This window comes from Chiroxiphia lanceolata, chromosome 12 (assembly GCF_009829145.1).
Source record: "Chiroxiphia lanceolata isolate bChiLan1 chromosome 12, bChiLan1.pri, whole genome shotgun sequence".
In the NCBI taxonomy this organism is placed as follows: Eukaryota; Metazoa; Chordata; class Aves; order Passeriformes; family Pipridae; genus Chiroxiphia; species Chiroxiphia lanceolata.
This window is the reverse complement of record NC_045648.1, coordinates 6,565,380-6,589,891: the sequence shown is the minus strand read 5'-3', so window position 1 is coordinate 6,589,891 and position 24,512 is coordinate 6,565,380. Positions and strand designations below refer to the sequence as shown.

The following is a 24,512-nucleotide window of genomic DNA, read 5'->3' as shown; positions in this document are numbered from 1 at the left end:
ACTTACAGATTTTCGAGTGCTGGCCTAGAAACAGCACAGGCACATGCAGCAACAGCCAAGCTAATAACACCCTACTTTCAGCAGTGGTTCAGCTGCAGCATCTATTATCCCTGTCATGTGAATGCAAATTTCTATGCAGAGATGATTTCCAGGCCTTGAGCAGAGCCAGCTTGGGTGTGTTCATATCACCACCCTTTTTTTTGCTTTTTGCTTTCCCTTATGTTCGTGTCCCCAAAGCCAGCACGGGTGTTGGCACCTGTGGTGAGAGCAAATTTTAAGTTTCCACTGACTTTACTGGACCAGGAATGTTGTTCAAAGAAACAATCAGCAGCCTGAGACAAGAGGTCCCTGGGGCTGGGCAAAGGATATTAAGCTTATTTCCCTGCTCCCCACCATCTGAAGGGGGAGAAGTGGGCAAAATGCCAAGGAAACTGTCTGCATTTTAAAAAAGTGATCATCTCAATGCTGGAATTGCGGAGCAGAAAAACATCAGAGCAGAGGATCAGCATCGTTCCCTTGGGCTTGAAACCGGAGCCTGGTGGCTGTGCTGTCAGCTGGGAGGGTGGGTGGGAAGGAGGACTGAGCCCATGGGTACCAGCTCTATGGGGACGAGAGTTTGCCTCCAGCTACAGGATGCCATTTGCTCTGTCCCACGTGGCTGCTGGAAGAGAGGAGGAGGTGACATCTGAAGAAGTGGGTGGAGATGTGTGGAAGCAGTGGTGTTGTTTCTGGCATGGTCACTTTGGCTCTTCAAGGAATCTTGTGTTTCCTGGCTCCGTAATGGAGGCAGTGGGAGATGGTTTGCGTTTGTTTTCCTTTGGGAACATAGTTGCCAGGCAATTATTTTACACCCTGTAGCAGTGCAGACGTGTCTCTTCAAGTCCAATCTATTACCACATAACTGAGAAAATGTATTTTACATTAAAAAGAAGCCTTTTAAAATAGCCCTTCAGGCATAAAGTCAATGTGTTTTCTATATATAACCCCGTATTATTAATACAATGAACTTATCTGTAGACTCTGTGGGTGAATATGACCTGATCATTGGAGATACGAACAATATGATATTCATTTTCAATGCACTGTGTCTCTGTCTCCATAATGGTGCTCCCAGCCTTCAGTTCATTTTTTTCATGATAAAGTGGAGCAATAGTGTGAAATAGGTCTGTGGATTGTATTTTTGCTGAGCATTAATATAAAATAAACAGCCTATAGAGAAAACAAATTTACCTTGGTTCAGAAATGCCAAGATCTATAGATTTGGGACAGACAGGAATAATGAATGTGAGCATGTATTATTGAAATAAGTCCAGAATGGCATGGTATAAGCTTCTGTGGATTTAGTTACAGGATGTACAATATAAGTTGCTTTGGCTGGAAAATTTTAAGGTGGTGATTGATTTCTTTTTTTTTCCCATTTTGATGTGGGTCATTTATCACTGTGTGTGTTATGTGAGATATTTTCCTTTCTCAATCACTGAAGAGTGTTTTAGGGTGGTGATAGGAGGCCCCTTTAGCCCAGGCCTTTTTGAAGTTAGTCTTTGAAGTTATCTGATACAAATGCATGTGTGCAGCCTGCTGTGGCTTGGTAAGAAGAGGAGACAGTGGTATAAGTTTTAATTACTTCTTGTTATTGTACGTTACAGTGTGTTCACATAAAGGCAGAAGGCTGACTTACATGATCTTTCTAGATCCCCAGCCTGCTTTCTGCATGAAAAAGGTGTGCAGGTACCCAAACCGGGTTAGTTTGTGGTGGTCCAGTTGACTGCTCTGGTGTAGAACTAACCTGGAGGGAGGAGCATGAACTCATGCAGTAACAACAGCTTCACAGTCCTGCTGATGTCTCTGATGCCATAGCTAAATCTAGTGGAGCTGCTCTTAAAAATTGGATGGGAGATGTCTGGAGTGGGTGAAATGGGAATCATGGAAAAAGGCAGCAAGGCTGGCAGGACTGAGGGCTTTGTACAGTGCTGCAGGTGAAGTATTTGCTGGTCAGAGCCCCACAAACCTGCAGGACAGACATAAGGACCTAAAGGTATCAGGGTACAGCTGTCTTTAGCACAGGTACATTCCCATAGGAAGCCGTAGCTTCAGTGCTGGCCCCATTATCGTGGGTTCTGGCATTTGCCATGATTCCAAAGCTGGCCCTGCCTCTGTCCTTGTGCCCGCTGTGGACTTGTCTGGTCCCGTGGGTGGTTTCACACCACTGACTTCTTGAGCTCAGACCACATGTCTCTGCTGTATCTTGTCTGCATGAGTTCTGCTGGATGTTGTACTGGCTTCCTGGTACCGTTTTGATCTTAGGTTAGAAGCTTTTTTTTAACTAAATATCCTCTCAATCAGTTATTTCCATCTGTGGCAAAACAGCTGCGTAAGTTGACAGGAGCTGGGAAACAGCAGCTTCACAGCTAATAACGTGTGCTCCCGGTGTTTCCCACTGTGTTGCAGCAGGAGGTTGTCCACCTGAAGCCGCTGTGCTGCCGCACCACTCCATTCCCTGCATCCCTGCTATTAAACCAGCATCCACGAGGGCTGTGCTCTTGAATGATCAACCTGGTCTCAGCACCCAGGGACTCTCTATAATCCTTACGGGCTTTTCACATGACGTCAGTATGTTACAGGGACCTGTGTCTTTTGCAGCATTTTATGTAACTCTCGATAAACAGAGTTGGTGTTTGGGAGCAGTGATGGCTGATTTGCTGGGGAGCAGGCTCGTGAAAGGAAATATGGGCAGTACAGTGCTCTTTTATTTCACAGTTACAAGGGCACCAGGAGCATCCCACACGGAAACTGAAGGTATTTAGTCAGGTTCTACCTCATACGCAGGAAGTCCTATCAGGATGGGGCATAGAGGGTCAGAGAATGATGCTAGCCATGGGCAGGTGCTTATTTTGAATAAATGCAGGTTACATCTCTGCTGTGCTAATGCTGATTTTGTAGTTGGTCTTTGTAAGGTCAGAGCCAATGTCATAGTAGAAATTTGGGCTGTGCTCCCTGGGCTGCAGCCACCCTGAATGTAATGCAGTTGTGTTCCTGTTGTTCTCCGGCTAAAAATCTGCATGTTGACAGTTTATTTTCCAGCCCTATTTTTATTTTGGGATTTAGGGGGGTTTTTTTCCCCTCGCTGTGACTTGTCAGTGTTTTGAGGCTACTCTCCTGATGCTGGTCTCAGCACTTTGTACTTAGATGCTCTTTCTCTCTGGATGCTCAAGGATGGTATGATGGATTTGTTCTTTCACCATACCCTCCTGCTCCTCATAACCCACTTAGTAAAGAGCTGGTACCACTGGGTAGCAGTGCTACAGTCAGAAGGAGCAAACTGGGAAATGCAGTGTGGTCTGGCCAAAAGATTAAGGACAACTCCCAGCTTTTATCAGGAGGGTTGGAGTTTGCTTTGTGTTGTCATCCTCCTCCTCCTCCTCCTCCTCCTCCTCCTTTTATTTCAGGCTCTTCACCAAAGTAAAGCAAGAAAGTGCTAGGGGGTGGTGAGACTTTTTTTCCCTAGTTTGAGTGGTTTAGGTTTTGTAAAAAGGAAAAGAACTACTGAAGTCCCACTGAAATAACAGCGGAATGAGAATTGGGACTCTGGTTTTAGTTCCCAGGTTTGTCACCAATTTACTGTCTCTGTCACTGTGAATTGCACTTAAAAATGGTGCAGTATTTTTATCTGGAATCCAGCTGTCCAGAATCTGACCCTTCTGAGGCCTGGCACCCACGTGTTTCTAAACACTATCCCACTTTCTAGCCACATATATATATGTATGGTAAAAGCCTAAAATTTGGTAGCCAGGTCAAAATGTGGGAGACATCCAAAGCTAGTTAATACCAGTTGGCCTTGGGAAATCACTTCTGTTGGCTTTCAGTCTTCCAGCCTAAATTATTCCATCAGAAATTAATTTTGTTTACTGTACTTGTCTCATTAATAGTTGGCTCTCTACCTCAGTTTACACAGCTGTAATGAGTAATCATGAGTTTCCTATCTAGGTACAGCTCAGAAATGATCACCACAGACATGATTTTACATGGTCAGAGTTACATATTCATCTTGGAGAGATTCCCCATTCTGCCAAAATTGGTGTTCATGGGAGCCTAGCTATAGCTGAGTTCCTCTAGGGATGTGCTAGAGGTGGTAGCATAAAGGAGGGTTCCTCTTGCCAGGGCTTTACATTGCTTGAAGTTTGGTGTTTGCTGTGTGATGTTCAGGCAGAAGTCCCACCAGTCTGACTGCACCACCATTAGATCATACCTTGCAGTAAAAGCAGTCCTGTGTTGTGGGTGATAAATCCTTACCCACAGCGAAGGGTCTGGAACTAGATGATCTTTAAGGTCCCTTTCAAACCAGATCATTCTGTGGGCCTGGTGGGACTGCCTGAGGCAGTGGGATGTTGTCTGTATCCCTGCTCCTTGGTGTGCCTTGCTTTGAAAATACCAACACAGTTTTTTCTAGCAGTGTCCGTCCCCACCTGCTCTGCTCTGCCACAGCTCCCATGGAGTTATGAGAGCAGCAATGTCCCTGTTATAGGTATGAGCTCGAGCACAGCCGAGGTGGCTGGAACAGGGACAGGCTGTGCTGTGCCCTCGTGCAGAGAACATTGTTTCCCCCCATGAATCACAGAGCTGTTTCATCCCAACAGGGACCTGCACCTGGTGTTGCAGGTGAAGTGGTGATCCCTTCTGCCTTTGACACGCACATGCTCTGCCTTCAGTCAGAGGGTTCAATTTTTAGGTTTTTCCTCCTTTCCTTCCTTAGTTCTTGGCTCTGCAGTGGGGGAGGATTACAGTAGTAGTATAAAATAACAGCCTGTATGAGAAGAAGGCTGAATTTTCAGAAAACATTACAACAGTCCAGTTTTGGAGATATGACTTGGACACTTACCAGGGTCAGATTTGGGAGCTCTTTCTTATGCAAAGCAGCAGAAGTGGGTTGTTTCCATTTCCCATTTTGTTGCCAACAGGACTGTCTTTGTCCAACTGTGCCCTGGTGTACCCTAGCAGAGGCTAACTGCCCCCGGAGAAGAGCTGCTGTCAGAATACTTTAAAGTCGGTCAGACTGGCTCCTGCTTCGTGAGGTTTATCAGCAAAGATTTTCAGTGCCTCCAGTGGGAGGCTATTTTTGTTCTATCCAGGGGCTACCTTCTGCTCTGAGGTCTTTTTCACATTTTTTTTGGAATAGAGAAACCTGCCTCTTTTAGGACAACCTTAAATATCTTCATCTTTTCCAGTCTGAAAAACTAGATAGTTTTTTAGTCAAGGTAAAAGTTTTTGGCATTTCTGTGATGTTCAAGATTTCTTTTGGGTTTTTTTTACTGTATAAGAGGACACCACACACACTGCCATAGACATGAGAATGCCCTGTGTTTTCCCTTCAGCAGGCCTGATGGCAAGTGAGGTACCTAATGGTTCATCCTTCATGCTCTGATCAGTGCTATGACTGTTGCAGAAAATCCACATTGTGTTTCATTGCACCATGTAATCAAGATTGGAAGAGCTCTCAAGAGATGATCTAGTTCATTTTCCTGCCCTATGGCAAGATCAGTCATACCTGTGTCTTTCCTGACAGATGCTGGTCTGTGTTCTTTTAAAGGCCTCTGCAGCTTCTCCAGGCAGCATGTTTCAGTGCCTCAGAATCTTTACCAGTAAAAGTCTCCCCACCTTGTATTTAACCGGAATCATCTCTACTGCAGTTTAAACTTGTCACTTCTTGTCCTGTCCATTTGAATTCAAAGAACAGGTCATTCCTTTTTGCAGCAATGTTAAATATTTGAAGACTATTCATGTGCTTCTCTCTTCTTAGTGTTAAATAACCCGTATTTGTTAAATCATCTCTTCTTCATGGTGGATTTAAATCTTCTATGTAAACCTTAATTGGCCTGTCTTCTCAAAAATACTCTGTGACGATTCCAGTTATTAACTAATCCACAAACAGTTTAAACCCTTTGATCAGCATTTTATTTATATACTTTAGTAGCAGCTTTCTGTGCCAGCCGAACTGCCTATTTGTACGTCACTATCTCCAGCTGACTTGTGCTGGTGTGCAAACAGAGTATCCACAGGGTTGTCTGTTGCTCCCTAACTGCAGTTCCTTCCAAAGGGAAGGTTGAGTGCCTGGCATGATGTGAGGCATGGTGTGGTTTGTGCCTTGATTCTGTGGGCCAGTGCACTGTGAAGGTTGTGCCTTCAAATAGAAAGCGAGCCCAAAGAAAGACTAACCAATCATGGAGTTGGGGGTGTCTGCAGGCATCCAAAATATACATTGATGGATGCAGGAATTTGGAAATGGACATGTGCTCAGACAGGTGGTAGGCTGGGAAATGTCACTTGGTATTAGGACCTTCTGATGTGTCTGTATTTGAATAGTCAGGTCATGCTTGGAGGTCAGCTACTATACTGTGATTTGGATGCCCTTGATGTGTATGTTTTCAGCTCCAAGGAAGAGTCAAGGAAATTTACACTTAGCAGTACATATCGGGAGGGCAGAAGGCAGGTCATACTCCCTTTCAGTAATTTTCTCTGGATTTCTCTGTTGTAGGTGAGTGTTTTAACCACCTTGGAGCGGCGATTCAACCTTCAGAGTGCTGACGTGGGCGTCATTGCCAGCAGCTTCGAGATTGGCAACCTGGCCCTCATCCTCTTCGTGAGCTACTTCGGAGCCCGAGGACACCGGCCACGCTTAATAGGATGTGGAGGGATAGTCATGGCCTTGGGTGCCCTCCTTTCCGCGTTGCCTGAATTTCTGACCCACCAGTACGAATATGAGTCGGGAGAAATACGCTGGGGGGCTGAAGGGAGGGATGTGTGTGCTGTCAACGGGTCCTCCAGCGATGAGGGACCAGACCCGGACCTTATCTGCAGGAATAGAACTGCTACCAACATGATGTACTTGCTGCTCATTGGAGCACAGGTCCTCCTGGGCATTGGTGCTACCCCTGTCCAGCCCTTGGGAGTTTCCTACATCGACGACCACGTGAGGCGGAAAGATTCCTCCCTGTACATAGGTAAGGCTCTCTAAGCTTCTCACTGAAGACTTTCCCTGTGCAGTGGCATCTTGCTCTTGTTTGCTGTTTGATGCCAGTGGAAGGGATGACTCAAGGTCTCTTCTCCATGTGCTGCTGTGCTTGTGAAGGCAACTTGGCCTAGGGCCCTATATTAAGCAGCAGGGAAATATACTGGTGTTTGCTCATTTTGTAGAAATGGTAAAGGTTGATGGCCATGGTGATTATTACTGGATGGTTAGGAAGATACTTACTCCTGCTGTTGTGATTGCCCGGATTGCTTTAAATTCAGATATTGGTGACTTAACTGTTGAATTTTGGCTGAAAAATTTTCAAGTGGTATGTGTGATGATGATTGAGGTGGGTTTTCCCCCCCCTCCAAGACACCCTGGTTCTGTTCCTGTTTCAAAGCATGTGTCTGAGTGGTCACTGCAATATAAGGAGACTTAGAGAACATGCATGTCTTGTCACTCCCACTGTCACATTTTAGCAAGGAAGTGCCTGTTAAGGATCAGGTACTGTGACCCAGGATGCTGTGGCAGGACCCTTGATAATGTGATCCCTGTAATGGAATGGGATGCAGAAGCTTGTGAGGTCTATTTTGAGATACAATGAGTCTGAAGTAGAACTCAAGTTTCTGGTGATCACGTTGCAAAATTCTTTCAGATGGTTAAGCTATGAAATTTGGCTTTGGTTACCCAATGAAATATCTCTGTTATTGGGGTAAAGTGCTTGTGGGTTTCAGCAGTTGTTCCCCCTCCCAGCAGGTTTAAAGAGGATGCTGTGGGTGAAGCTGTTCTTTAAAAAAACCTGCCAGCATGGCTCATTCTTCTTTCTGAAGGACTTGTCAGTAGATAAATTGCTCCAATGCAACAAATCCGTGAAGTGTGTCCTGCCATTAATGAGACCCTTCTGCACTTGTTAACATAGTTTCTAGTAACCAAAACTGTGCATTTGTCCCATCATCACTGTCTTGACGTGACTTTCGACTTAATGGATGATCCCATTACTCTTTGGGTTTTTTTCCAAAGACATTTGTAGCAAGTTCCCAAGCGAACTGAATGCAGCTGGGAGTGGCCATCGACAGCAAAACTGAACAGTCCTGTTGACTTTGGGTGAAGTTCAGTGACTTGGGATGGGGCAGAAGCCTATTGGAAAGCCTATTGTTGTGGTATTCCTGGATGTATTGCTACTTCACTTCAAGAGGTTCATCTCCCTATTCAAAGTGTGTCCATGTTTTTCTGTAACTGGCCATAAAATCATAGTATTTCATCATTGAGCCTTGTCCTTGGATCGTTATTCACCTTCACTTGGTTCTGTAAATGCTCGTGAGGGATCCACTGGATAAAAGAGGGTGATATATAAAATACAAGAACCCAAAGGTGAATAATGAGACTAAATTCACTGGAGCAACTATGCCAACACCATAAATGATGAGGTGGAATTAAGAGTTCTAAGATTATCTATCTAAAGATTATCTATTATAAATAACTATATAAAGAAGCAGCAACTTCTTTCAGTCTGTTCCATGGGCATTTTTAAGCAATACTTCATGTCTGAGAACAGGCTGCAGGAGGGTGCATGGGGGGAGGATTAGGAAGAGTGATTCTTTTTGTTCCTGAGATACATTCATCTTGTATGCTAAAATAACATCTTTAAAGTTGGCAGTTCAACTGTAGCTGGGAAAATACTGCCAGAAAATGATTTCTGCTTACTATATGCTGCTTTATTATTTTTCCTGCAGAGATATGTTTCTGATCATGTTCCTTTCTACAGGTAGAGTTAAAAAAAAAAAAAAAAGAAAACAAGCATTTTTGGGTTGTTTGCTTTCTGGCTTTAGCTATCAAAATCATAATCTGAATTTCTACATATGAATTATGGATTGCATAAGAGTGGATGTGTGTGCACACTCAACCAGCAATGAGGTTTAATATCTGCCCTGTCCTAACCTATCTGTCACAAGTAGAGTTTCAGATATTGGATGATTAATTCTTACATCAACCTACAGTCAATTTGACTAGTGAAAATAAAAGCTAACAGGAAAAAATCTATTCCACAAATGAATATAAATGGAGAAGAAAGTAATGGAAATGTCATCTTACGTTTGTGGATACTTGAGAGGAGGTCAAATTCCTCAGTTTAAGTGTTGTTTGAGAATTATTTGATCAGATTTGTCTTTAACTGATTATTTTTGTTGGTGTCATCAATGCAGTTTTCAGTGGCCTTAGCAGAAAGCTGGCTGAGCATCTTACCCACTTCATTCTGCTCTGTTTCGCAGAGGAAGTAACTGCAGAGTGGATACTGTCACTGTGCTGTATTTATATCAGTTTGCTTTCTCATAATAGCACACCCACTCAGTGGGGGCTACACTGCGTGTGACCAGATAAAATGTTTTTGAGTAAGTTCCCGCAGTTGAAATTAGGAGCAAATCTGGCATAGATTGCTCTCTCAGGATAAAAACTTATTAATAGCAGTGATAACAGTCTGACTGAACTTTCTGTAATGGCTGGCTGTGGCTGAGAAATGATCGGATTGACCAGTTCGTGCTGTCTTTAGTTCATTGCCTATATCGAGTACGTACGTGCTGCACTGGGCTGTATTGTGGCTGGGAGGAAGAAACCTGACAGCTAAGGACTTGTCATTGTTCACCTCGACAACAAAAACCCTTGTGTCCCAAGGCAGTGGATTAGAAATAACTCTGTGCAATGAGAGGGCTTTTTTTTCCTCCTTCTGATTTGTACAAGAGTTAAGTGGAGTAACAATATCTAATACAGTCACTTTGCAGTGAAATGACAATACAGGAAGGTTCCCGGTTCTTAAAAAAAATCCAAACCCCAAGAACACTGCCCCCAAAACCACCTTCTTTTTGTATTAATGTGTGTGCAGACTAATGCAGATGTGACACCATATGGAATTTAAAGTTATGCTTTGACTTTAATGGTTAATGCAAGTAGTAGCATCTGTGGAATATAGTATTTTTCTGGCTATGAAGTCCATTAAATCTGTCATGTGGTTTCTCTGCAGTGACAAGCACACAGGAGGTTGTGGGCAGTGCACCTCTCTTGTTCATCCTTTGAGGCAGAGGTTGCTTAGACTTGTGTTCTGCCAAGGAGGTGGGGATTCATAAAGTTTCATAATTAGAGAGATGAGTGAGATATTACAGGAGGATTCCTCTGTGGCATGGGCTGCTGACTTGTAGTTTCATGTTTCTTGAGCTAATAGCAGATTTTTTTTTGGTGCCTGCAATATGTTGCTACCAAATCCAAAACATAATCTGTTGCTCTAGTAACCAGACCTAGGAAAAGGGACTGCGTGGTGGTAACCCAGGCAAATCAAATCAGAGATGAGTGCATGAAAATACTCACCAAAGGATGTTCTAAAGAGAACACATTTGTGCTGTAACAGAACGATTGTGGGACTGTGCTTGCTCTGGCTAATCATAGAATCATAGAACAGTTTGGGTTGGAAGGGACCTCAAAGATCCTCTAGCTCCAACCCTCCCTGCCATTGGTAGGGACACCTTTCACTAGACCAGGTTGCTGTTGGAAGTTGGGAAAAATGTTCTTGTTTGGTGCTGGTTTGATTGTGTCTCTCCGAGTCTGATTTTGCATTTAAGATCTGAACTCCCATCTAGAGGTTTCCAAACAAGCAGATTAATTTTATCTGTGTGTTTATTGGCATTTGGCATAAGTAACCCCTTTTAGTGGAGGAATTCATCACTCCTGCAGACTGGGCAGGGATTGTTACTGCTCCATCTTCACAAATGTCAACGAAATTTGTGGCATTGTTTATTTTAAAGGAGGAGAAGTATGTTGAAGACTACTTACTACACCCTTCTTTTCTCTACCCACTAATGACTCACTTGACATTTCCCTCTTTAGTTCATTTTCTGCTCAGTCTTGCTGAGTTTTGCTGAAATCAGTGAAGACTTTGTCATTAAGAGGGGAATCAGAGGCATAGTGGAGCTGATACAAAGGGGAAAAAAACCTGATCTGACAGTGGTTCTGTGGATTTGCTGCCTCTCAGATGAGCAAGACCTTGCAAATGTTTTCTGGTCACTGGAGTACCTGTGCTGTTCTCGGCAGTGCTTTGGGTGTTTCATTTGAGCCAGAGCAGTGATGCTAATAAGGTTATTAGCAGTCCTGATACAGGCCTTCTGGCCTTCCTGCTGCATTTAACATTTGCTGACAAAAGTTGTTGCATCTTGTCTAGGACACAGTTACCTGTAGAACAGCATGAATAGCCTCTGGGAGCCAGTGTTTGATCTGGGACAATTAAGGGCTGTATTGTACAGAGGAAGTTGCTATTATTCTGCCTCCTGTTGATGGAGGAAATTGATACTGGCGTTGGAAGGAGCACTGCCAGATTGTGGGACTCATTCAACAGAATGCTGTGTTGATCTTTAATGCATCAGAGATTCTCTTAAAGTTTGTTGAAACTGTCTCAGTGTTAACATTGTGGACAAATACTTCACAAGGACCCACCACTTGGGACTCCTCACAGACTTGCAGAAATTGCTGTAACGTGAAGAATGACTTAAAGGAAATCCCAGAAGGGGCAAGTCTTGAGTCAAGGAGTAAGTGATGAGGAGTGATGAATGCTCCTTAGTTATTGCTGTGCAAGAGTGTGCCTGAGTGCAGTGTGCTCAGGGGCAGAGAGCTGTCCTTGGCCTGTTTCATGGCAGGGCGGAGGAATGGAAAAATGGGTAACTCAGCTCTGCTGAATGTGCCTGTTTAGCTGCTTTCTTCTATATTATCTCCCGGGCTTCTGTCTGGCCTTTTCCTTGTGTATTTTCGTTTGTCAAATGGTTGTTCCAGCTGTTACCCTTGGTGTAAGAGGGCAACTCAACAGGATGGTGTGTCCTTTCCACATCTGCCCAGATGGGACTAACTCTGTAAAAGGGGACAGGACCCTGCATTGCAGCCACTGGCTTTGACCTTTGTAGCAGCTTGGGGTTACTTGGCATCAAATCTGTAGAAGCACTTCTTGTTTTGTGATGACAGAGAGACTCTCACTTCTGATGCTTTCTTGCTTGCTCTAAGCACCAACTCAAGATTTGCTGCAGAGAAAGACAAACATGCCCTAGTTGGAATCTTGCTGTCTCCAGGGATAAATTTGTCCATTTGAAAAATCACTTGTGGTAGCTTATGTCAGTCAAAATGACAGCAGCCATTGTGTTTTGGAGAAGCAGAAACATTTTCTTGACTGACAAAAATTAAACCTGAGAGTTAGTATCTATGATGGTGAGATAATAGCAAGTTATCAGCATAAGATGCTGAATTCATCAGAGTTTGAGTCAACGTTTTTTATGTGGTAACACAGAGAAATAGTGCTTGGATTTCTCAGGGGGAAGCTCATGTTGGTAAGCTAAGCAGTTGCTGTGAATTTTGAAACCATTCATTTACTATATATCTGATATTGATGCACTCTAATACATGTAATGAATACTAAAAAAAAAATCAAAAAGGAAATGGGATTTCTGATTTTATAAATATAAGCAAAAATGTGTTCAGGGGTTGCCAGTTTTGTCTGTTAACTGCTGAAAAGTCTCTTACATAGAGGACAGATGTATTTTGCTCACTCTTACCCTTTCCAAATATCTCAAATTTCTTGACATGTATGTTTGAACCTACTTCTAAACCCTAGCAAGTGGAATAATTGTGTGTTTATAGCATACAGGTCATATCACCAGCTTCTTGGGGTCCTCCTTTGATATGTATTGATTGGAAGGTCTTTAGAACCTGCTTGAGAGGTCTGTACAGCTCTGCCCATCCTGGCTGCTTATCCTTTCCCCCCTCACAGTGTTTCCCACATGGCTGTACTCCTTCCCTGTGTGCTCATTTGTGGTCTGCAAACAGCATGAGTACTTTATTCACATTAGCCCTTCTTGCTGGAACATGCTTCTCTGAGCTCACCCACTTAAGGCTCTGCCAGCCTTGTGCATTCCTTACCCCTTTTCTGTTTAAAGCCTGCTGCTACGAAGTCTTTTGTAGTGGATCGTAGGTGACTCCTGTCTGTTGTAGTTCCTCTGTGTGCCCACTCAATACCCACAAGCTACCTGGTGAGCTTGCCCACCCCCATGTGGCACACCCCTTGTGAGGGGTGAGTGCTCCTTCCAGGGAATTGCTTTTCTCCTTGCTGGTATAGGCAGTTTTATAGGTATGTAATATTTTTAGCCTGAAGACTTGACGGAATTCTGTAATGGTTTTGTTCGGTAAATGCATCCTCCTACGGGTGATTTGGAGAGCCTTTCCTTTCTGTCACAGTCTCCCAGGGGTTGACAAAGACACGGTATTAGTGCTGAGCTCCAAGGAGTGCTGCTGCCAGCGTGAGTGCTGTGATGCCTGTTCATTACTGAAAGGTGTCTTTGCATCAGATTCACTGGGTTGTCTTCCCCGTGGACTAACTGCGATCAGATTAAATTACATGGCTTCATGCGGATATACTGGTATTAACCCACTGATCCATTGATAACCTGCAGCCTTTTATAATTATGCCCCTTTGAGAAGAGATCATTTGCTGTGTGTCAGCAGGGCTGGCTCAGTTACACATGTCCCCTTTTACAGCACTAGTGGTAATATCCTGGAAAATTAAATGGAAACACAAACAAGTGTGTAGGGTGTCTTAGAGCAGTAGCAATAATCAATTAATGGGAATAACCTTTCGCACTGCAGGCAGGAAGGCTATTGTGAAAGGCAGTAGCTGAATGGATATATTTATTCAATTAAATAGATATATGCACAAAGTCATAACTGCTGTGGGCTCCATTATTTTACAACAATTGCTCCAGTTATCTTAACCTTCTGCTAATAGCTTTTTTTTGTTATGAGCTGAGTAAATAAAGCTTGGGTCCAACACAAATGACTTTGTGTGAAACCATACTGAAGGTGGGAGCTATTTTCATGTTACTCTGTGCTCTCTGTGTACTCTGCAGCTGATTTTTGGCTTTATTGGGATTTGCTGACTCTGATGTCTGTAAAAATCACTCTATTTGCAGAGCATGTTGGTTTCTTTCTGTAGGGTACTTAAAATAGCCATCAGCTGGGAGAGCCTAGTGAGGTCCATCATTCCTGGGGCAGCCTCTTTAGTGCAGTGCCCTTGTCATTTAAATAGCAGATATGCAGAGGACAGTCCTAAGGTTCATAAAATTAATTAAATAGATTGGAAGGTGCTGAGTTGCTTATGTCAAGAGCTGAAGGCTCTATTGTACCTTCTTGATGGCACAAGCAGTAGAGAGCTGGTGTGTGCCAGTCTTGGCACTTCTCCTGGGAACTTGACTGAGGCTCCTCAACTCATTGCAGATAAGGAGCCTCTAGATATTTTGATCCCAGTTTGCAGGCTGGCACTGGGGACACTTGGGGCTGTGTTTAGAGTGTGCCTTCCCACGTTGAGACAAGGTACAGGACCTGTACCTTGCCAGCAGGATTCAGGGCACTGGCCAGGTGTTACTTGGTTATCTGCAGGACAAGGTGCTTGTATGAGCATACAGGAGAACGCAAAAACTCTGTCACACAAGCTCCTGCTTTCCCTCTTTCAAAACTGCCTCTCCTCTTGCAGGGTGAGGCGCTTGATCAAGTTTTTTTGCCCTTTGGAGACATCACTGCAGGTCTGAGCTGGTGCTGGGCAAGCTGACACTTACACCCTGTGGGTGACAAATAAGTGCTATTTGAGTAACCTCCTAAAAGTGTTTGTTTTTGTGAAGTCCCAAGCAGTGCCACGGCACAAACGTGTGGGTCTGTTGACACACAGGGCCTGGCAGTGCTCAGCTGCCAAAGCTGTCAATGTGGGTTTTTATCCTGCCTGCTTTGCTGTGCACTGGTGACTCCATGCAGGTCACTCCCCAGTGTGGCAGCCAAAGAGCAGAGATCCATCCCTTAGGATTGTGGGGAACAGCACAGGGAGAGCTCTGTCCAGAGGCTGCGAGGGACGTGGCAGATCAGGCTCTGGGTGAGACTTCCTCAAGGCTACATGTGTAACTGGCATGATGTGTCCAACAGGTGCCTGCCAGTGTGACCAGCTCATTGTATGAACCTGAGTAATTGAAAATTATCTGTGTTAACACCAGAGGAACAGCTGTGATGCAAGTCAAAGAGTCATGGAATAGTTTGGGTTGGAAGGGACCTTTAGAGGTCATCTAGTCCAACCCCCTGCCATAAGCAAGAACATCTTCAAGTAGACCAGGTTGCTGAGAGCCCTATCCAGCCTGGCCTTGAATATTTCCAGGGATGGGGCAGCTACCACCTGTCTGGGCAACCTGTGCCAATGTTTCATGACCCTCTTCATAAAACATTTCTTCCATATATCCAGTCTGAATCAACCCTCTGTTAGTTGTAAACCATTATCCCTTGTCCTATCTCAACAGGCCCTGCGAGGGTGTGAGATGGCCCTGCAGTGTGAGGCTTGGGGCAAAGCTGCTGTGGGGGAGACATTGATGCAGTCTCACTAACTGCAAGTATCTGATTACATCTGATGGACCAGTCTGGAGGAAAAAGTGTGGCCATGAGTAATGGGTACCTTGTAAAACAAAGATAAAATTCCTTGACATGCTTTGTGGTCACCTTACAAGCTGTGAGAAGAGCAAGTGGACTGGGAGTCCTCCCCTGGTGTCGTGAATTTTGAAATTTTATGAATTTATTTGCATAAATATATAAATCTAGGGTATTTCAGCTAGGAACTTTGGCTTTGGACAAATGCTTCTGGCTTTGCTTTCTCAAAGTTTGGTTGTTTGGTTCAAAGTTGGTATCTGGTCCCAAAATTGCTCCTTTGAACTTTGCTCTTTTGGAAGGACTCAGTCTTCCTTCAGATTTCTTTTTGCCAAGGTACAGCCAGGTCATTAACTGTGCTGCTAATGAGGTATTTGGCTTTTCCTAAGAGGGAGACCTGCTCTCACTAAACCCCTTTTGATTTCAGTAATATGGATTTTGTCTGAAGGAGACTATCCAAATTTGGCCCTTTATTTACCAATTAAAATGTGAGGATTTAAATAGTTTCTTGGATAGAAGTTAACAACGTCACGTTGCTCTTTGACTTAATACCTCAGAGCACTTGAGTGCAGCCAGGACAAGACTGTGACAAGGTGCAGGATGTGGCTAAAGGGAGCAGATCAAAGCAATAGCTTAAATTCAGTTCAAACAGGTAGAAGAGCAAGATGCTCTGTGCTTTCCTCTCTGTGTCTCTCTGCTTACGTCACTGTTTCCCTGCGGTTTTCTGTACATTCCTGTCTTCGTTTTTAGACAAACCATTCTCAGTGTAGCTGTTTGTACAAGATAGAGATAGTGCTTATTAGAGTTTGAAAGAAATAATATTAGTGGGTAAAAAAAGACAACTGGGACAACTTTGCTGTATTAGTCATTGCTGCAGAGACCAATTACCCGTGTGATGAAAGACCACCTGTATCTTGTTAGCCATCAGCTGCAACATATGGATGTCCTAATTCAATCAGACGGATCATCACAAGAATAACACTTGTTAGAGAAAGCTTTTTCTCAGCAGACAGTTATAAACTATGTGCTGGGGTTATAGACTGAAGGGGTGGTGGCATACAAGAAGTGAACTATAAAGTCCCCAGACTGTGCTGTCAAGGTGTCTTGAGGACTGATTAATGCTTTACTGGCCTCAGCAATCAGTTCCCTCTTAGCTTTCTGTTAATTTTGGGCATTTGTTGGTTTTGTGGTATAGAGGGGGGTGTATGTGTGTTCAATACTCCCCCTCCTCATTTTACATAAAAACTCACATTCCTGCAATGCAAGTGAACAGATGTTTTACTGCACTTCTGTTTTGTCTCACTGCATATCTTCATGCATGTCCTCTGTAAATGTGCTGTTCTGGTACTGGTGGGAGACAAGCATGCTGTGTTGTAGATTGTGCAGGAAGCAGCATTGCAGGAAACCAAATTATTTCCAGTAGTTCTGTGTAAACTGTGGAGAGTTTCCCTTAGGTGCCAGAGGGTAAGAGGTTCATAGGGAGAGAGAACACCTATTTGATCAGCTGAGGCAGCTAGAAAACAAACATGTTCATGCTTGGTGGACCTTGTTCTGACCAGTGTGACTGCTCATATTCAAGAATATTTACATTTTGTTTCCCAGTTGTCATCTGATCTGGTAAAATATACTTCTTGTACATCCAAACCTTTCTTTGCTTCCTGTGTTGGTGAGAATTCTGTGTCAAAAGGAAACAGTCTCTTCTCTAATTGTACACCACACCTCTGCAGGAGTTTAGTGTCCTGAAGGTACTTGATTTATAAGTAGTAGCATAACTCAAGTTAAGCATGGGTTAAGCAAATACTCCTACTCCAGGGTTATAAAACAAGTTGGCAGGAGGATGAAAATTGTTCCCAGGAATTCTGACTAGTGCTCTGCAATTGGTCTGAGAACTAAAGCATTTCACTGCATTCCTGCAAAGCAATGTATCTTCAGTGGCTGCAAACATTCCTTCCTTTTCAGTGTCAGAGGGATTACTGGTTCTGGCTTTTTGTCTGCTACCATTAGCTTGCTCCACCTCTGCAAACTATGTTTAATTTGTCTCCAAGAGCTGGATGATTAAACTGAGACCAAAACTGTCTTTGCACAGTGGAGAGAGACTATTTACAAGGGCATGTAGTGACAGGACAAGGGGGAATGTCTTCAAACCAAGAGAGAGTAAGTTTAGATTAGATATTAGGATGACATTCTTTACAGTGAGGGTGGTGAGGTGCAGGAACAGGTTGCCCAGAGCAGCTGTGGATGCCCCATGCCTGGAAGTATTCAAGGCCAGGTTGGATGGAGCTCTGAGCAACTAGGTCTGGTGAAATATGTCCCGCTACCCATGTGGTGGGGAGAGTTTGGAACTAGATGATCTTTAGGGTCCCTTCCAACACAAATCATGCTATGATAGTGGTCAGTGAAATGCAAGAAGCATTTTGAGGACAGACTCTACACTCTTCTATAACTCATTTTCAGGAGCCACCAGCACAGAGATGTGCATCCTGGATTTGTCCAGTCTCTTTTGAAAGCTCTCTTATGCTTATGGCCTGCACAATAGAAATAGGATCAAATTCCACAGTTCCCTATGGCTTTTCTCATCTCCTAGTTAGGCTGTGTAGTTTTTTCCCATGTTTGTTGCTTTATTGATTGGATGTCTAGAATTCTGTCTTTAAGGCTGTGAAAGTGGTGAAGTGGGCACAAAACTTCTGGAGTGCAGATATCTTAGAAGTGGAATCTGCCTGTCAAAAATCTTGCTGCTGCCAGAGGTGGCAGTCATGTCATCACCCTGGCCTTGCCTTATTCCATCACAGATAGGAGTGCTCTGGGAATTCCTTGGACTGTTGAGAAAATGTACTGGGATGGATAGATAAAGCATAGGCTGGCACAGCTGGCAAAAATTAGGACAAGCCATCCCATTAGATGAAAAATACAGTCTCAAATGGGTTTTGCCAGTGTGTCAAGGACCTGTTGAAATGAAAATTTCAGATGTACAAGAGAAGTGAAAATGCAACTGTGCTGCTCTCCACCATTACTGTGTAAAATGCTCCCATGTGTAGCTCCTTGAGTTCATCTCACATTCTGCACTCCCCAAAACCATGGTAATGTGGAGACTAGAGCAGCTCGAGCGAAGCTTTCTGAATACATTAGTCTTGCTGTCCTGTGGTTTTCCAAGTCTAAGTAAACAGATGAGACTTATTCTATGCCTTAAAATCAGCAAGTTTGGGTTTTATTAGCCCTGGAGGGGCAGTAAATTCTAGAGCTGAGCCAGAGGAGCAGAAGGGGGAAGGAGGCGAGTAAGGAGGTGTAGCACTAGGCAAAGATATGCTCGAGCAAGTCCTTGCTGCTTACTGCAGCCCAGGAAGGCAATTTGAAATTGAATCTACAGTGCACCAGGGAGCTGTTGGAGGTGGCTTAGGATGGGGTAAGGATTTGGGAAATCTGCTTTAGTGAAGGCTGCATTCAGCAGAGGCAAGAATAAGGATGTTGGTGAAAGGGAGGTGGAGCGTAGACGTGAGCAGCAGCATATTAAGGCTGGGTGGGCAGATATTGAAGAAACCAGAGTTAAGAGAAGAGCTCAGCCGATAGAGGAGAAACATGGTATGGGCCATCTCCATTAAGTCTACAGAAGCCTGAATCCTCACATCAAAAGACTATATTTTTATTAAAATTCAGGCTCTTTATTTTAATCAATACCCATGGGTATCAGGTGTCTAAATTGAGCCTTGGCTAAGTGTTGCCTTTCTGAATCACAGTTGTTGCACAATTCCCAATGGCATTGCTGTGTGCCTTCTCCTAGACCACGGGACACACATGGGTCTCCATTTCCTTGCAAAGCAAGCTTGTTTTGTGAATAAACAGTGTGTTTTCATGGTGAATGTGGGTGGTGTCAGGAGTGGAAGCGAGTGTGCCAGGAGTCTTGTTCCCAAAAAGAGATCCAGTGTTTACTGAACATGCTAATTGCTGCGTCCAACCCATCATTATTTGTCTTCTGCCCATAGCATGCTGACTAAAGGTGCTGATAACACTTTTGTTGAGTAAAAACTTATAAGAAAAAAAAAAAGAGGCTCTTAAATTTCAGGCATACCACTAGCTGCTGGTTAATTCTTTGGCTGGCAATTTTTGGAGGGATTTTTGAGACTGAAGGTGGCAAAGGAAGGAAATGCTTTTGGTTTTTTGGTTTTGTTTTTTAATGCCCCATATGGCTGTTTCATTAACTGGAAAACCTCCAACTGTGAATTGGATGATGTTACACAGCTACAGAGAAAAACTCAATCCCAGTCGTTTAACAGAGAATAGTTGTGCCTCTAACCTGAGCTGTGCCTCCCCCAGCTAGGGTTAGGGGGAGAAATAAAAAGCTGTCTTTGCCCTGTTTTGCTGATCCAAGGAAAACATTGTTGCTTTTCACACTGGGGATGTTTTCAAACAAAATGCAAACCTTGAACAAATGAGTTGTCAGCAGGTCATCAAAGAGCACCTCTGTTTGAATTGAGTTTCTGGGAGTGACAGGTACAGCAAACCCACAAGTTTGGGGTTTTTACAATTGCAGTGGGTTTATCCACCACAAAGTAGTAGAATGGCTATATTTTCACATTATTCCCTCCTTGTGCGAGTGGGCTTTTCTACCATAGTGTGAAAGCACACACTGCAAAACAGACTTCTGTAGCAGTGATCTGCACTGTGCATTATTCAGGCACTTCCCAAGGATTGACTCTTCATTTCTGCCCAAGGAGATTTCTTCACATTGTCTATGGATTTTTGTCCCATCTCCCCTGCTAAGAAAAATGACTTGCCGTGTGTAGCATCTCAGTTGGAAATGAGACTGAGGATTGAGAAATAGCACATAGGCATGTTCATATTGTCTTCTGTGTGTGTATATGTTGAAGTTACAACCTCAGTTCTCTGTCCAGGAGACTTGTGAAAGTGCATTTCTCAGACCTGCCTTTTGATTTGTTACCTTCTGTTGTGCAAAGCAGTGAAAAGGAGAGTTGGAACCACAGTCTTTGTTATCAGGGTGTCTTGGTTCTTCCACTATATCCTGGAGACTTTCTGTCTCTCAGGGGGATGCAAGAGAGAGGAATGGAATTTGTTTAAATGAATCCCTTTAGATTTAAGGGCTTGCTTCCCTGTCAGTTGTAAGTGTAGAAATGAGTTTTGACGTTTAGGAGTGGACCTTTCCCATTTCACATCTGCTCCTCACAGTCTTCAGAGCTGGATCCAGTGGAATCCACGCTAACACTGTCACTTGTTGAAGTTCAGCAGATGATTCATTATTTATCATGCCAGCTTCTCTCTGAAGCTGTGCAAGGTAGCACAGAACTGCTGTCTGTTTGCCAAAGGTGATATTTAGGACCGAATGGGCTGGGAAAAGTTCCTCAGTGGGTAGGCAGAGCCCCCTGTGCCCACCACCAGTGACTTGGGGCAGTTGTTCCCTTTCCCTGAAGATGCCTGTGGATGGGAGACAGCCCACCAGAGGCAGAACAAGTAAATAAGCTCTGCTCTGGTTACAGCAGGTGGATAATATATCAGCAGGGTTCTTGCAGCCAAGGGTCTGCTGCCAACTGGGACAGAAGCTGAGATAACCTTTGGCTGTGCTGAGGCTTCAGGAGCAGAGTCGGGGCTGTGTCACACCACATGCCACCGTCTGTGCCTCTGGGGACAGTGAATGTGCTTGGGTGTTTGCTGGGGTGAGGCTGGCAAACTGCTGCAGGTGAGGAACTGGAACAAAGCAGTCACAGGCTCGGTTTTGCAGGACCTGGACCTTCTGTTTTGTGTAATCTACAGCCTTCTGAGGGAAGGTACTGGAAGGGGAGCAGAAGATCCAGTATTGACCATTGAGACTTAGTACCTCCAACCCAGGTTAGGGGCTCCTTAGTCACAACCTGTCTGTGTAGCACAAAGTGGCTTCAGTTGCCTGAAGGGACCTCTCCTTTTCTGCTGGTCACAAACTTGTTGTGGCTCTGTTGATGTCCCAGGCTACGTTGCTGCATGGGAATCAGTATCCCTTTTTCAACCAGTTGTGTTTGTAACTGTTGTGTTATGGCTGAAGAAAGGGGAGATTCGGTGGTGATACTTAAATTGCTGTTATTTAACAGGCTCTTCTGTGCAGCAGGAGGAGGAACCACCTCCTCTACAGAGTTTCCCCTCTCTGGGAGAGGGGGTTCCAATCTAACCTCAAGTGACTGCACGGAGGGTCCGTGGCTGTATCTTCCTGCCCTATCAGCTGCGTAGGAAACAGGTGAATGTTATGGTTTAGCACCAAATTTGTGTTTCTGGTGTCTACTTCTGCTCTTCCTTAACGAGGCTTTTGGGATTTAATTACAGTTAGTACCTAACTTCAAGTCCCTGGTGTCCTTGGGTTCACAGTAGTCGAGGGAGATACTGGCTGCTCTGGAGCTGAGCTGAGAGTCTTGGGGCTCATCTCTGGAGATGCTGCTCTCCAGGAACTGCTCCTCCATCAAAGGATGCTGTCATCTACCCAAGTCTCTGGCTTTGATTTTTAATATAGGTGGTTAGAGTATCCTCCTTACACACTGACTTCAAACACAGATTGTGCAGGATTACTGCTGGATAACAGCCAAATCCCAGGCAGTAGAGACTGTTTAATCACACTCCTCTGTCTCTACTGGATTAACATAATTAATGTAAGCCCTTTTGGATGGGCGACCTGTTATTTGTCTGGTGCAGTTCTTCATTTGTGCAGTGCTGTGCATATACCCAGGATGCTCTAAAGATGGTGATGGAGGTCTAATCCCACTTGGTGACCAACTAAATCTCCATTTTCAGACAAGTTTACTGCTCCCTTCAGGGGAAGTTGTAGACTATTAAAAAGAAAAATTAAAAAAATTCAGAATGCCAAGATTAAATCAAAATGATCATTTCCCAAGTTAGTTAAAGGGAAATTAAAGTGTTCCTTTTTATTGTTATTTTTAATGTCATTTCTCTAGGGAGCAAAAAAAGTTATTAATAAACTGAAGGTTCATCAATGCCTTATGGTCCTGACCAATTTCAAGGGTGACTCAGATCTTAATGTGCAGTGGAGATATGAGTGATTGTGCCCTTGCACACCCAGCCTGGGCACATGGGGAAGGAGCTGTGGCTTTATCTTCTGCAGTTTGTGGCATCTGGAATCGTGGCAAGGAGGCAAAAAGTGTTTCCCAGACATCCCATGGGCCCAAAATTCTGTTGGCTGAGTTCCTCCCTCTGTTTTTCTGCACTTCTTATGCAGCTGGACATGATCTAAACCTCAACAGGATATGCTGGCTCCTTTTATTTCCACTGTTTCAGAGTTTTCTGTCAGCAAATTGGAGAGAGTTTATTTAAGAAAGAAAAAAAAAAACAATAAAATAAGTCTTGCAAAAACTGAATGTAACAAGTCAAATACCTTACTTGAATATTAATTTTTGAATAGAGGAATGCCTTTAGTAGGCTTTTTGTGCAGCAGAAGAAGTGACAATGTTTATTTTTTTATGAAAGCCAAATTCTGCTTTAATTTTTCCCATGTAACCTTTTATATTCAGTAAAATCATGGATATAATAATTTCATAAAGAGGAAAATCAAGTTTCATCAGTTCTGGTGGATTGTTTTCCAGATCTTGGCTGTACCCATCTGTGCAGAAGGCAGAGGCTTTCTGGAGCATTCTGTAAAAAACAAATGCTTGTGTCCAAGCTCAAAAATTAGCATGAAAGTGACATTTAATATTTGGCCACGAGCTGAAAAGCCTGTTATTTTCAGTGAGGTTAAAAGGAACCTCATTTGGGCAGCTCTGGCCCGCAGGGTCACAGCGTGCCCAGGTCTTTAAAGCAGAGCCGCTGCGGGCAGTGGTCTCGCGGGCCGTGGGAACTGGCAGCATTCCTGCTGGGAGCTCTGCAGTGTCCTGGGCTGCCCTTCTCTTGTCCCACTTCCTCCACGTGCCCTTCCAGAAGCGAGGAGCCGTTTCCAGGGGGTTCACGGGGTGAAAAGACTTGCTGTAAACACGAGCTGATCATTTAACAGGCAATATGTGGTCGTATGTTGCCTCTGATTTGTATTCAGTGCTAGTAAGATGCACTCATCACCCAGTCTGTGCTCACAAGCCTTATTATAACTAATGTAGAGGCATTTTCCTGTCATTTTTCCCCCTGGAGCCACTCAGTGTAAGGACTTTGAGGTGCTGTGCAAGTCCCAAACGCCCTGTGAGGGAGCACAGACTGTGTGAGCAGAAGCAGACAGGAGCATCAGTATACCTGGACCAAAATCTCTGTGTGTGTGTAGGATGGGATATCCATTTTCCAGCTGCAAGAAGCCAAATATTTTAAGGTTCATGCGGAGCATCATTTGCAACAGAATAAATAGCTTGGAATGTCACATTTTACACAGCAGAAATGCTTTTCTGACTTCCCAGCCCTTGGTATCTGTGACTTGCTTGAAAGAGTTGCTGACGTCTGCCCAAATGCCAATATCTTCTCAGCCGTATGAACATTGATATCACGGCTTAAGCTTTAGTCTTTGAGATGTGCAGCACAGCTAAAATCAAGCTGTGTTTCCAGCACTGAGGGAGATCCTGACTTTTAACCCACTGGCTTTTTATTTATTTTCCTTCCGTGTTTGTTGTTGAATTGCAAAGACAATTTAATGCCAGGGCTTCTAAATGGGTTATGGTTATATGATTTCTACATGATGATGTGTGTTGTATGATTTCTACATGATGATGGCAAATCTCCTTTGGGCTGTTTATACCATCTGATACTGGTGACCTAAACAGGGCTAGGTCAGCAGGGCAGAAAGCAAGGTACTGGTGTTACATTTCCTTGCTACCTTTTCTTTACCTGTAGTAAAAAGGCAGGTCACAACAGTGCTTTATCCCTGCCTTCCTCTTAATTTTTACACTCCTTTGGCTCAGTCTTCTTTCCTTTGCAACTCCCTGCTGCCAAACCTTCTCCTTTCCATCCTGAGTGGATTTTGCATTCAGCCTTGTATCCCTTGCTGGCTTTTTTGCTGCCTTACTGGACAGGTGCTCCTACCTAATGGTCTGGCTTTGTTTTTTTCTGGCTGTGGATGACTAATGGGAGATGTCCCATC

The 24,512-nt window shown here is 44.0% G+C and overlaps 1 protein-coding gene across 1 annotated transcript in view; it reads left to right on the top strand.

Annotated features, from left to right (window-relative positions):
- SLCO3A1 (solute carrier organic anion transporter family member 3A1) overlaps window positions 1–24,512 on the top strand; it is a 136,799-nt gene that overhangs the window by 16,441 nt on the left and 95,846 nt on the right. The window contains exon 2 of the mRNA XM_032700352.1: window positions 6,530–6,995. Coding sequence (XP_032556243.1) covers window positions 6,530–6,995 — 466 coding nt within the window. The remainder of the gene's footprint in view (window positions 1–6,529; window positions 6,996–24,512) is intronic.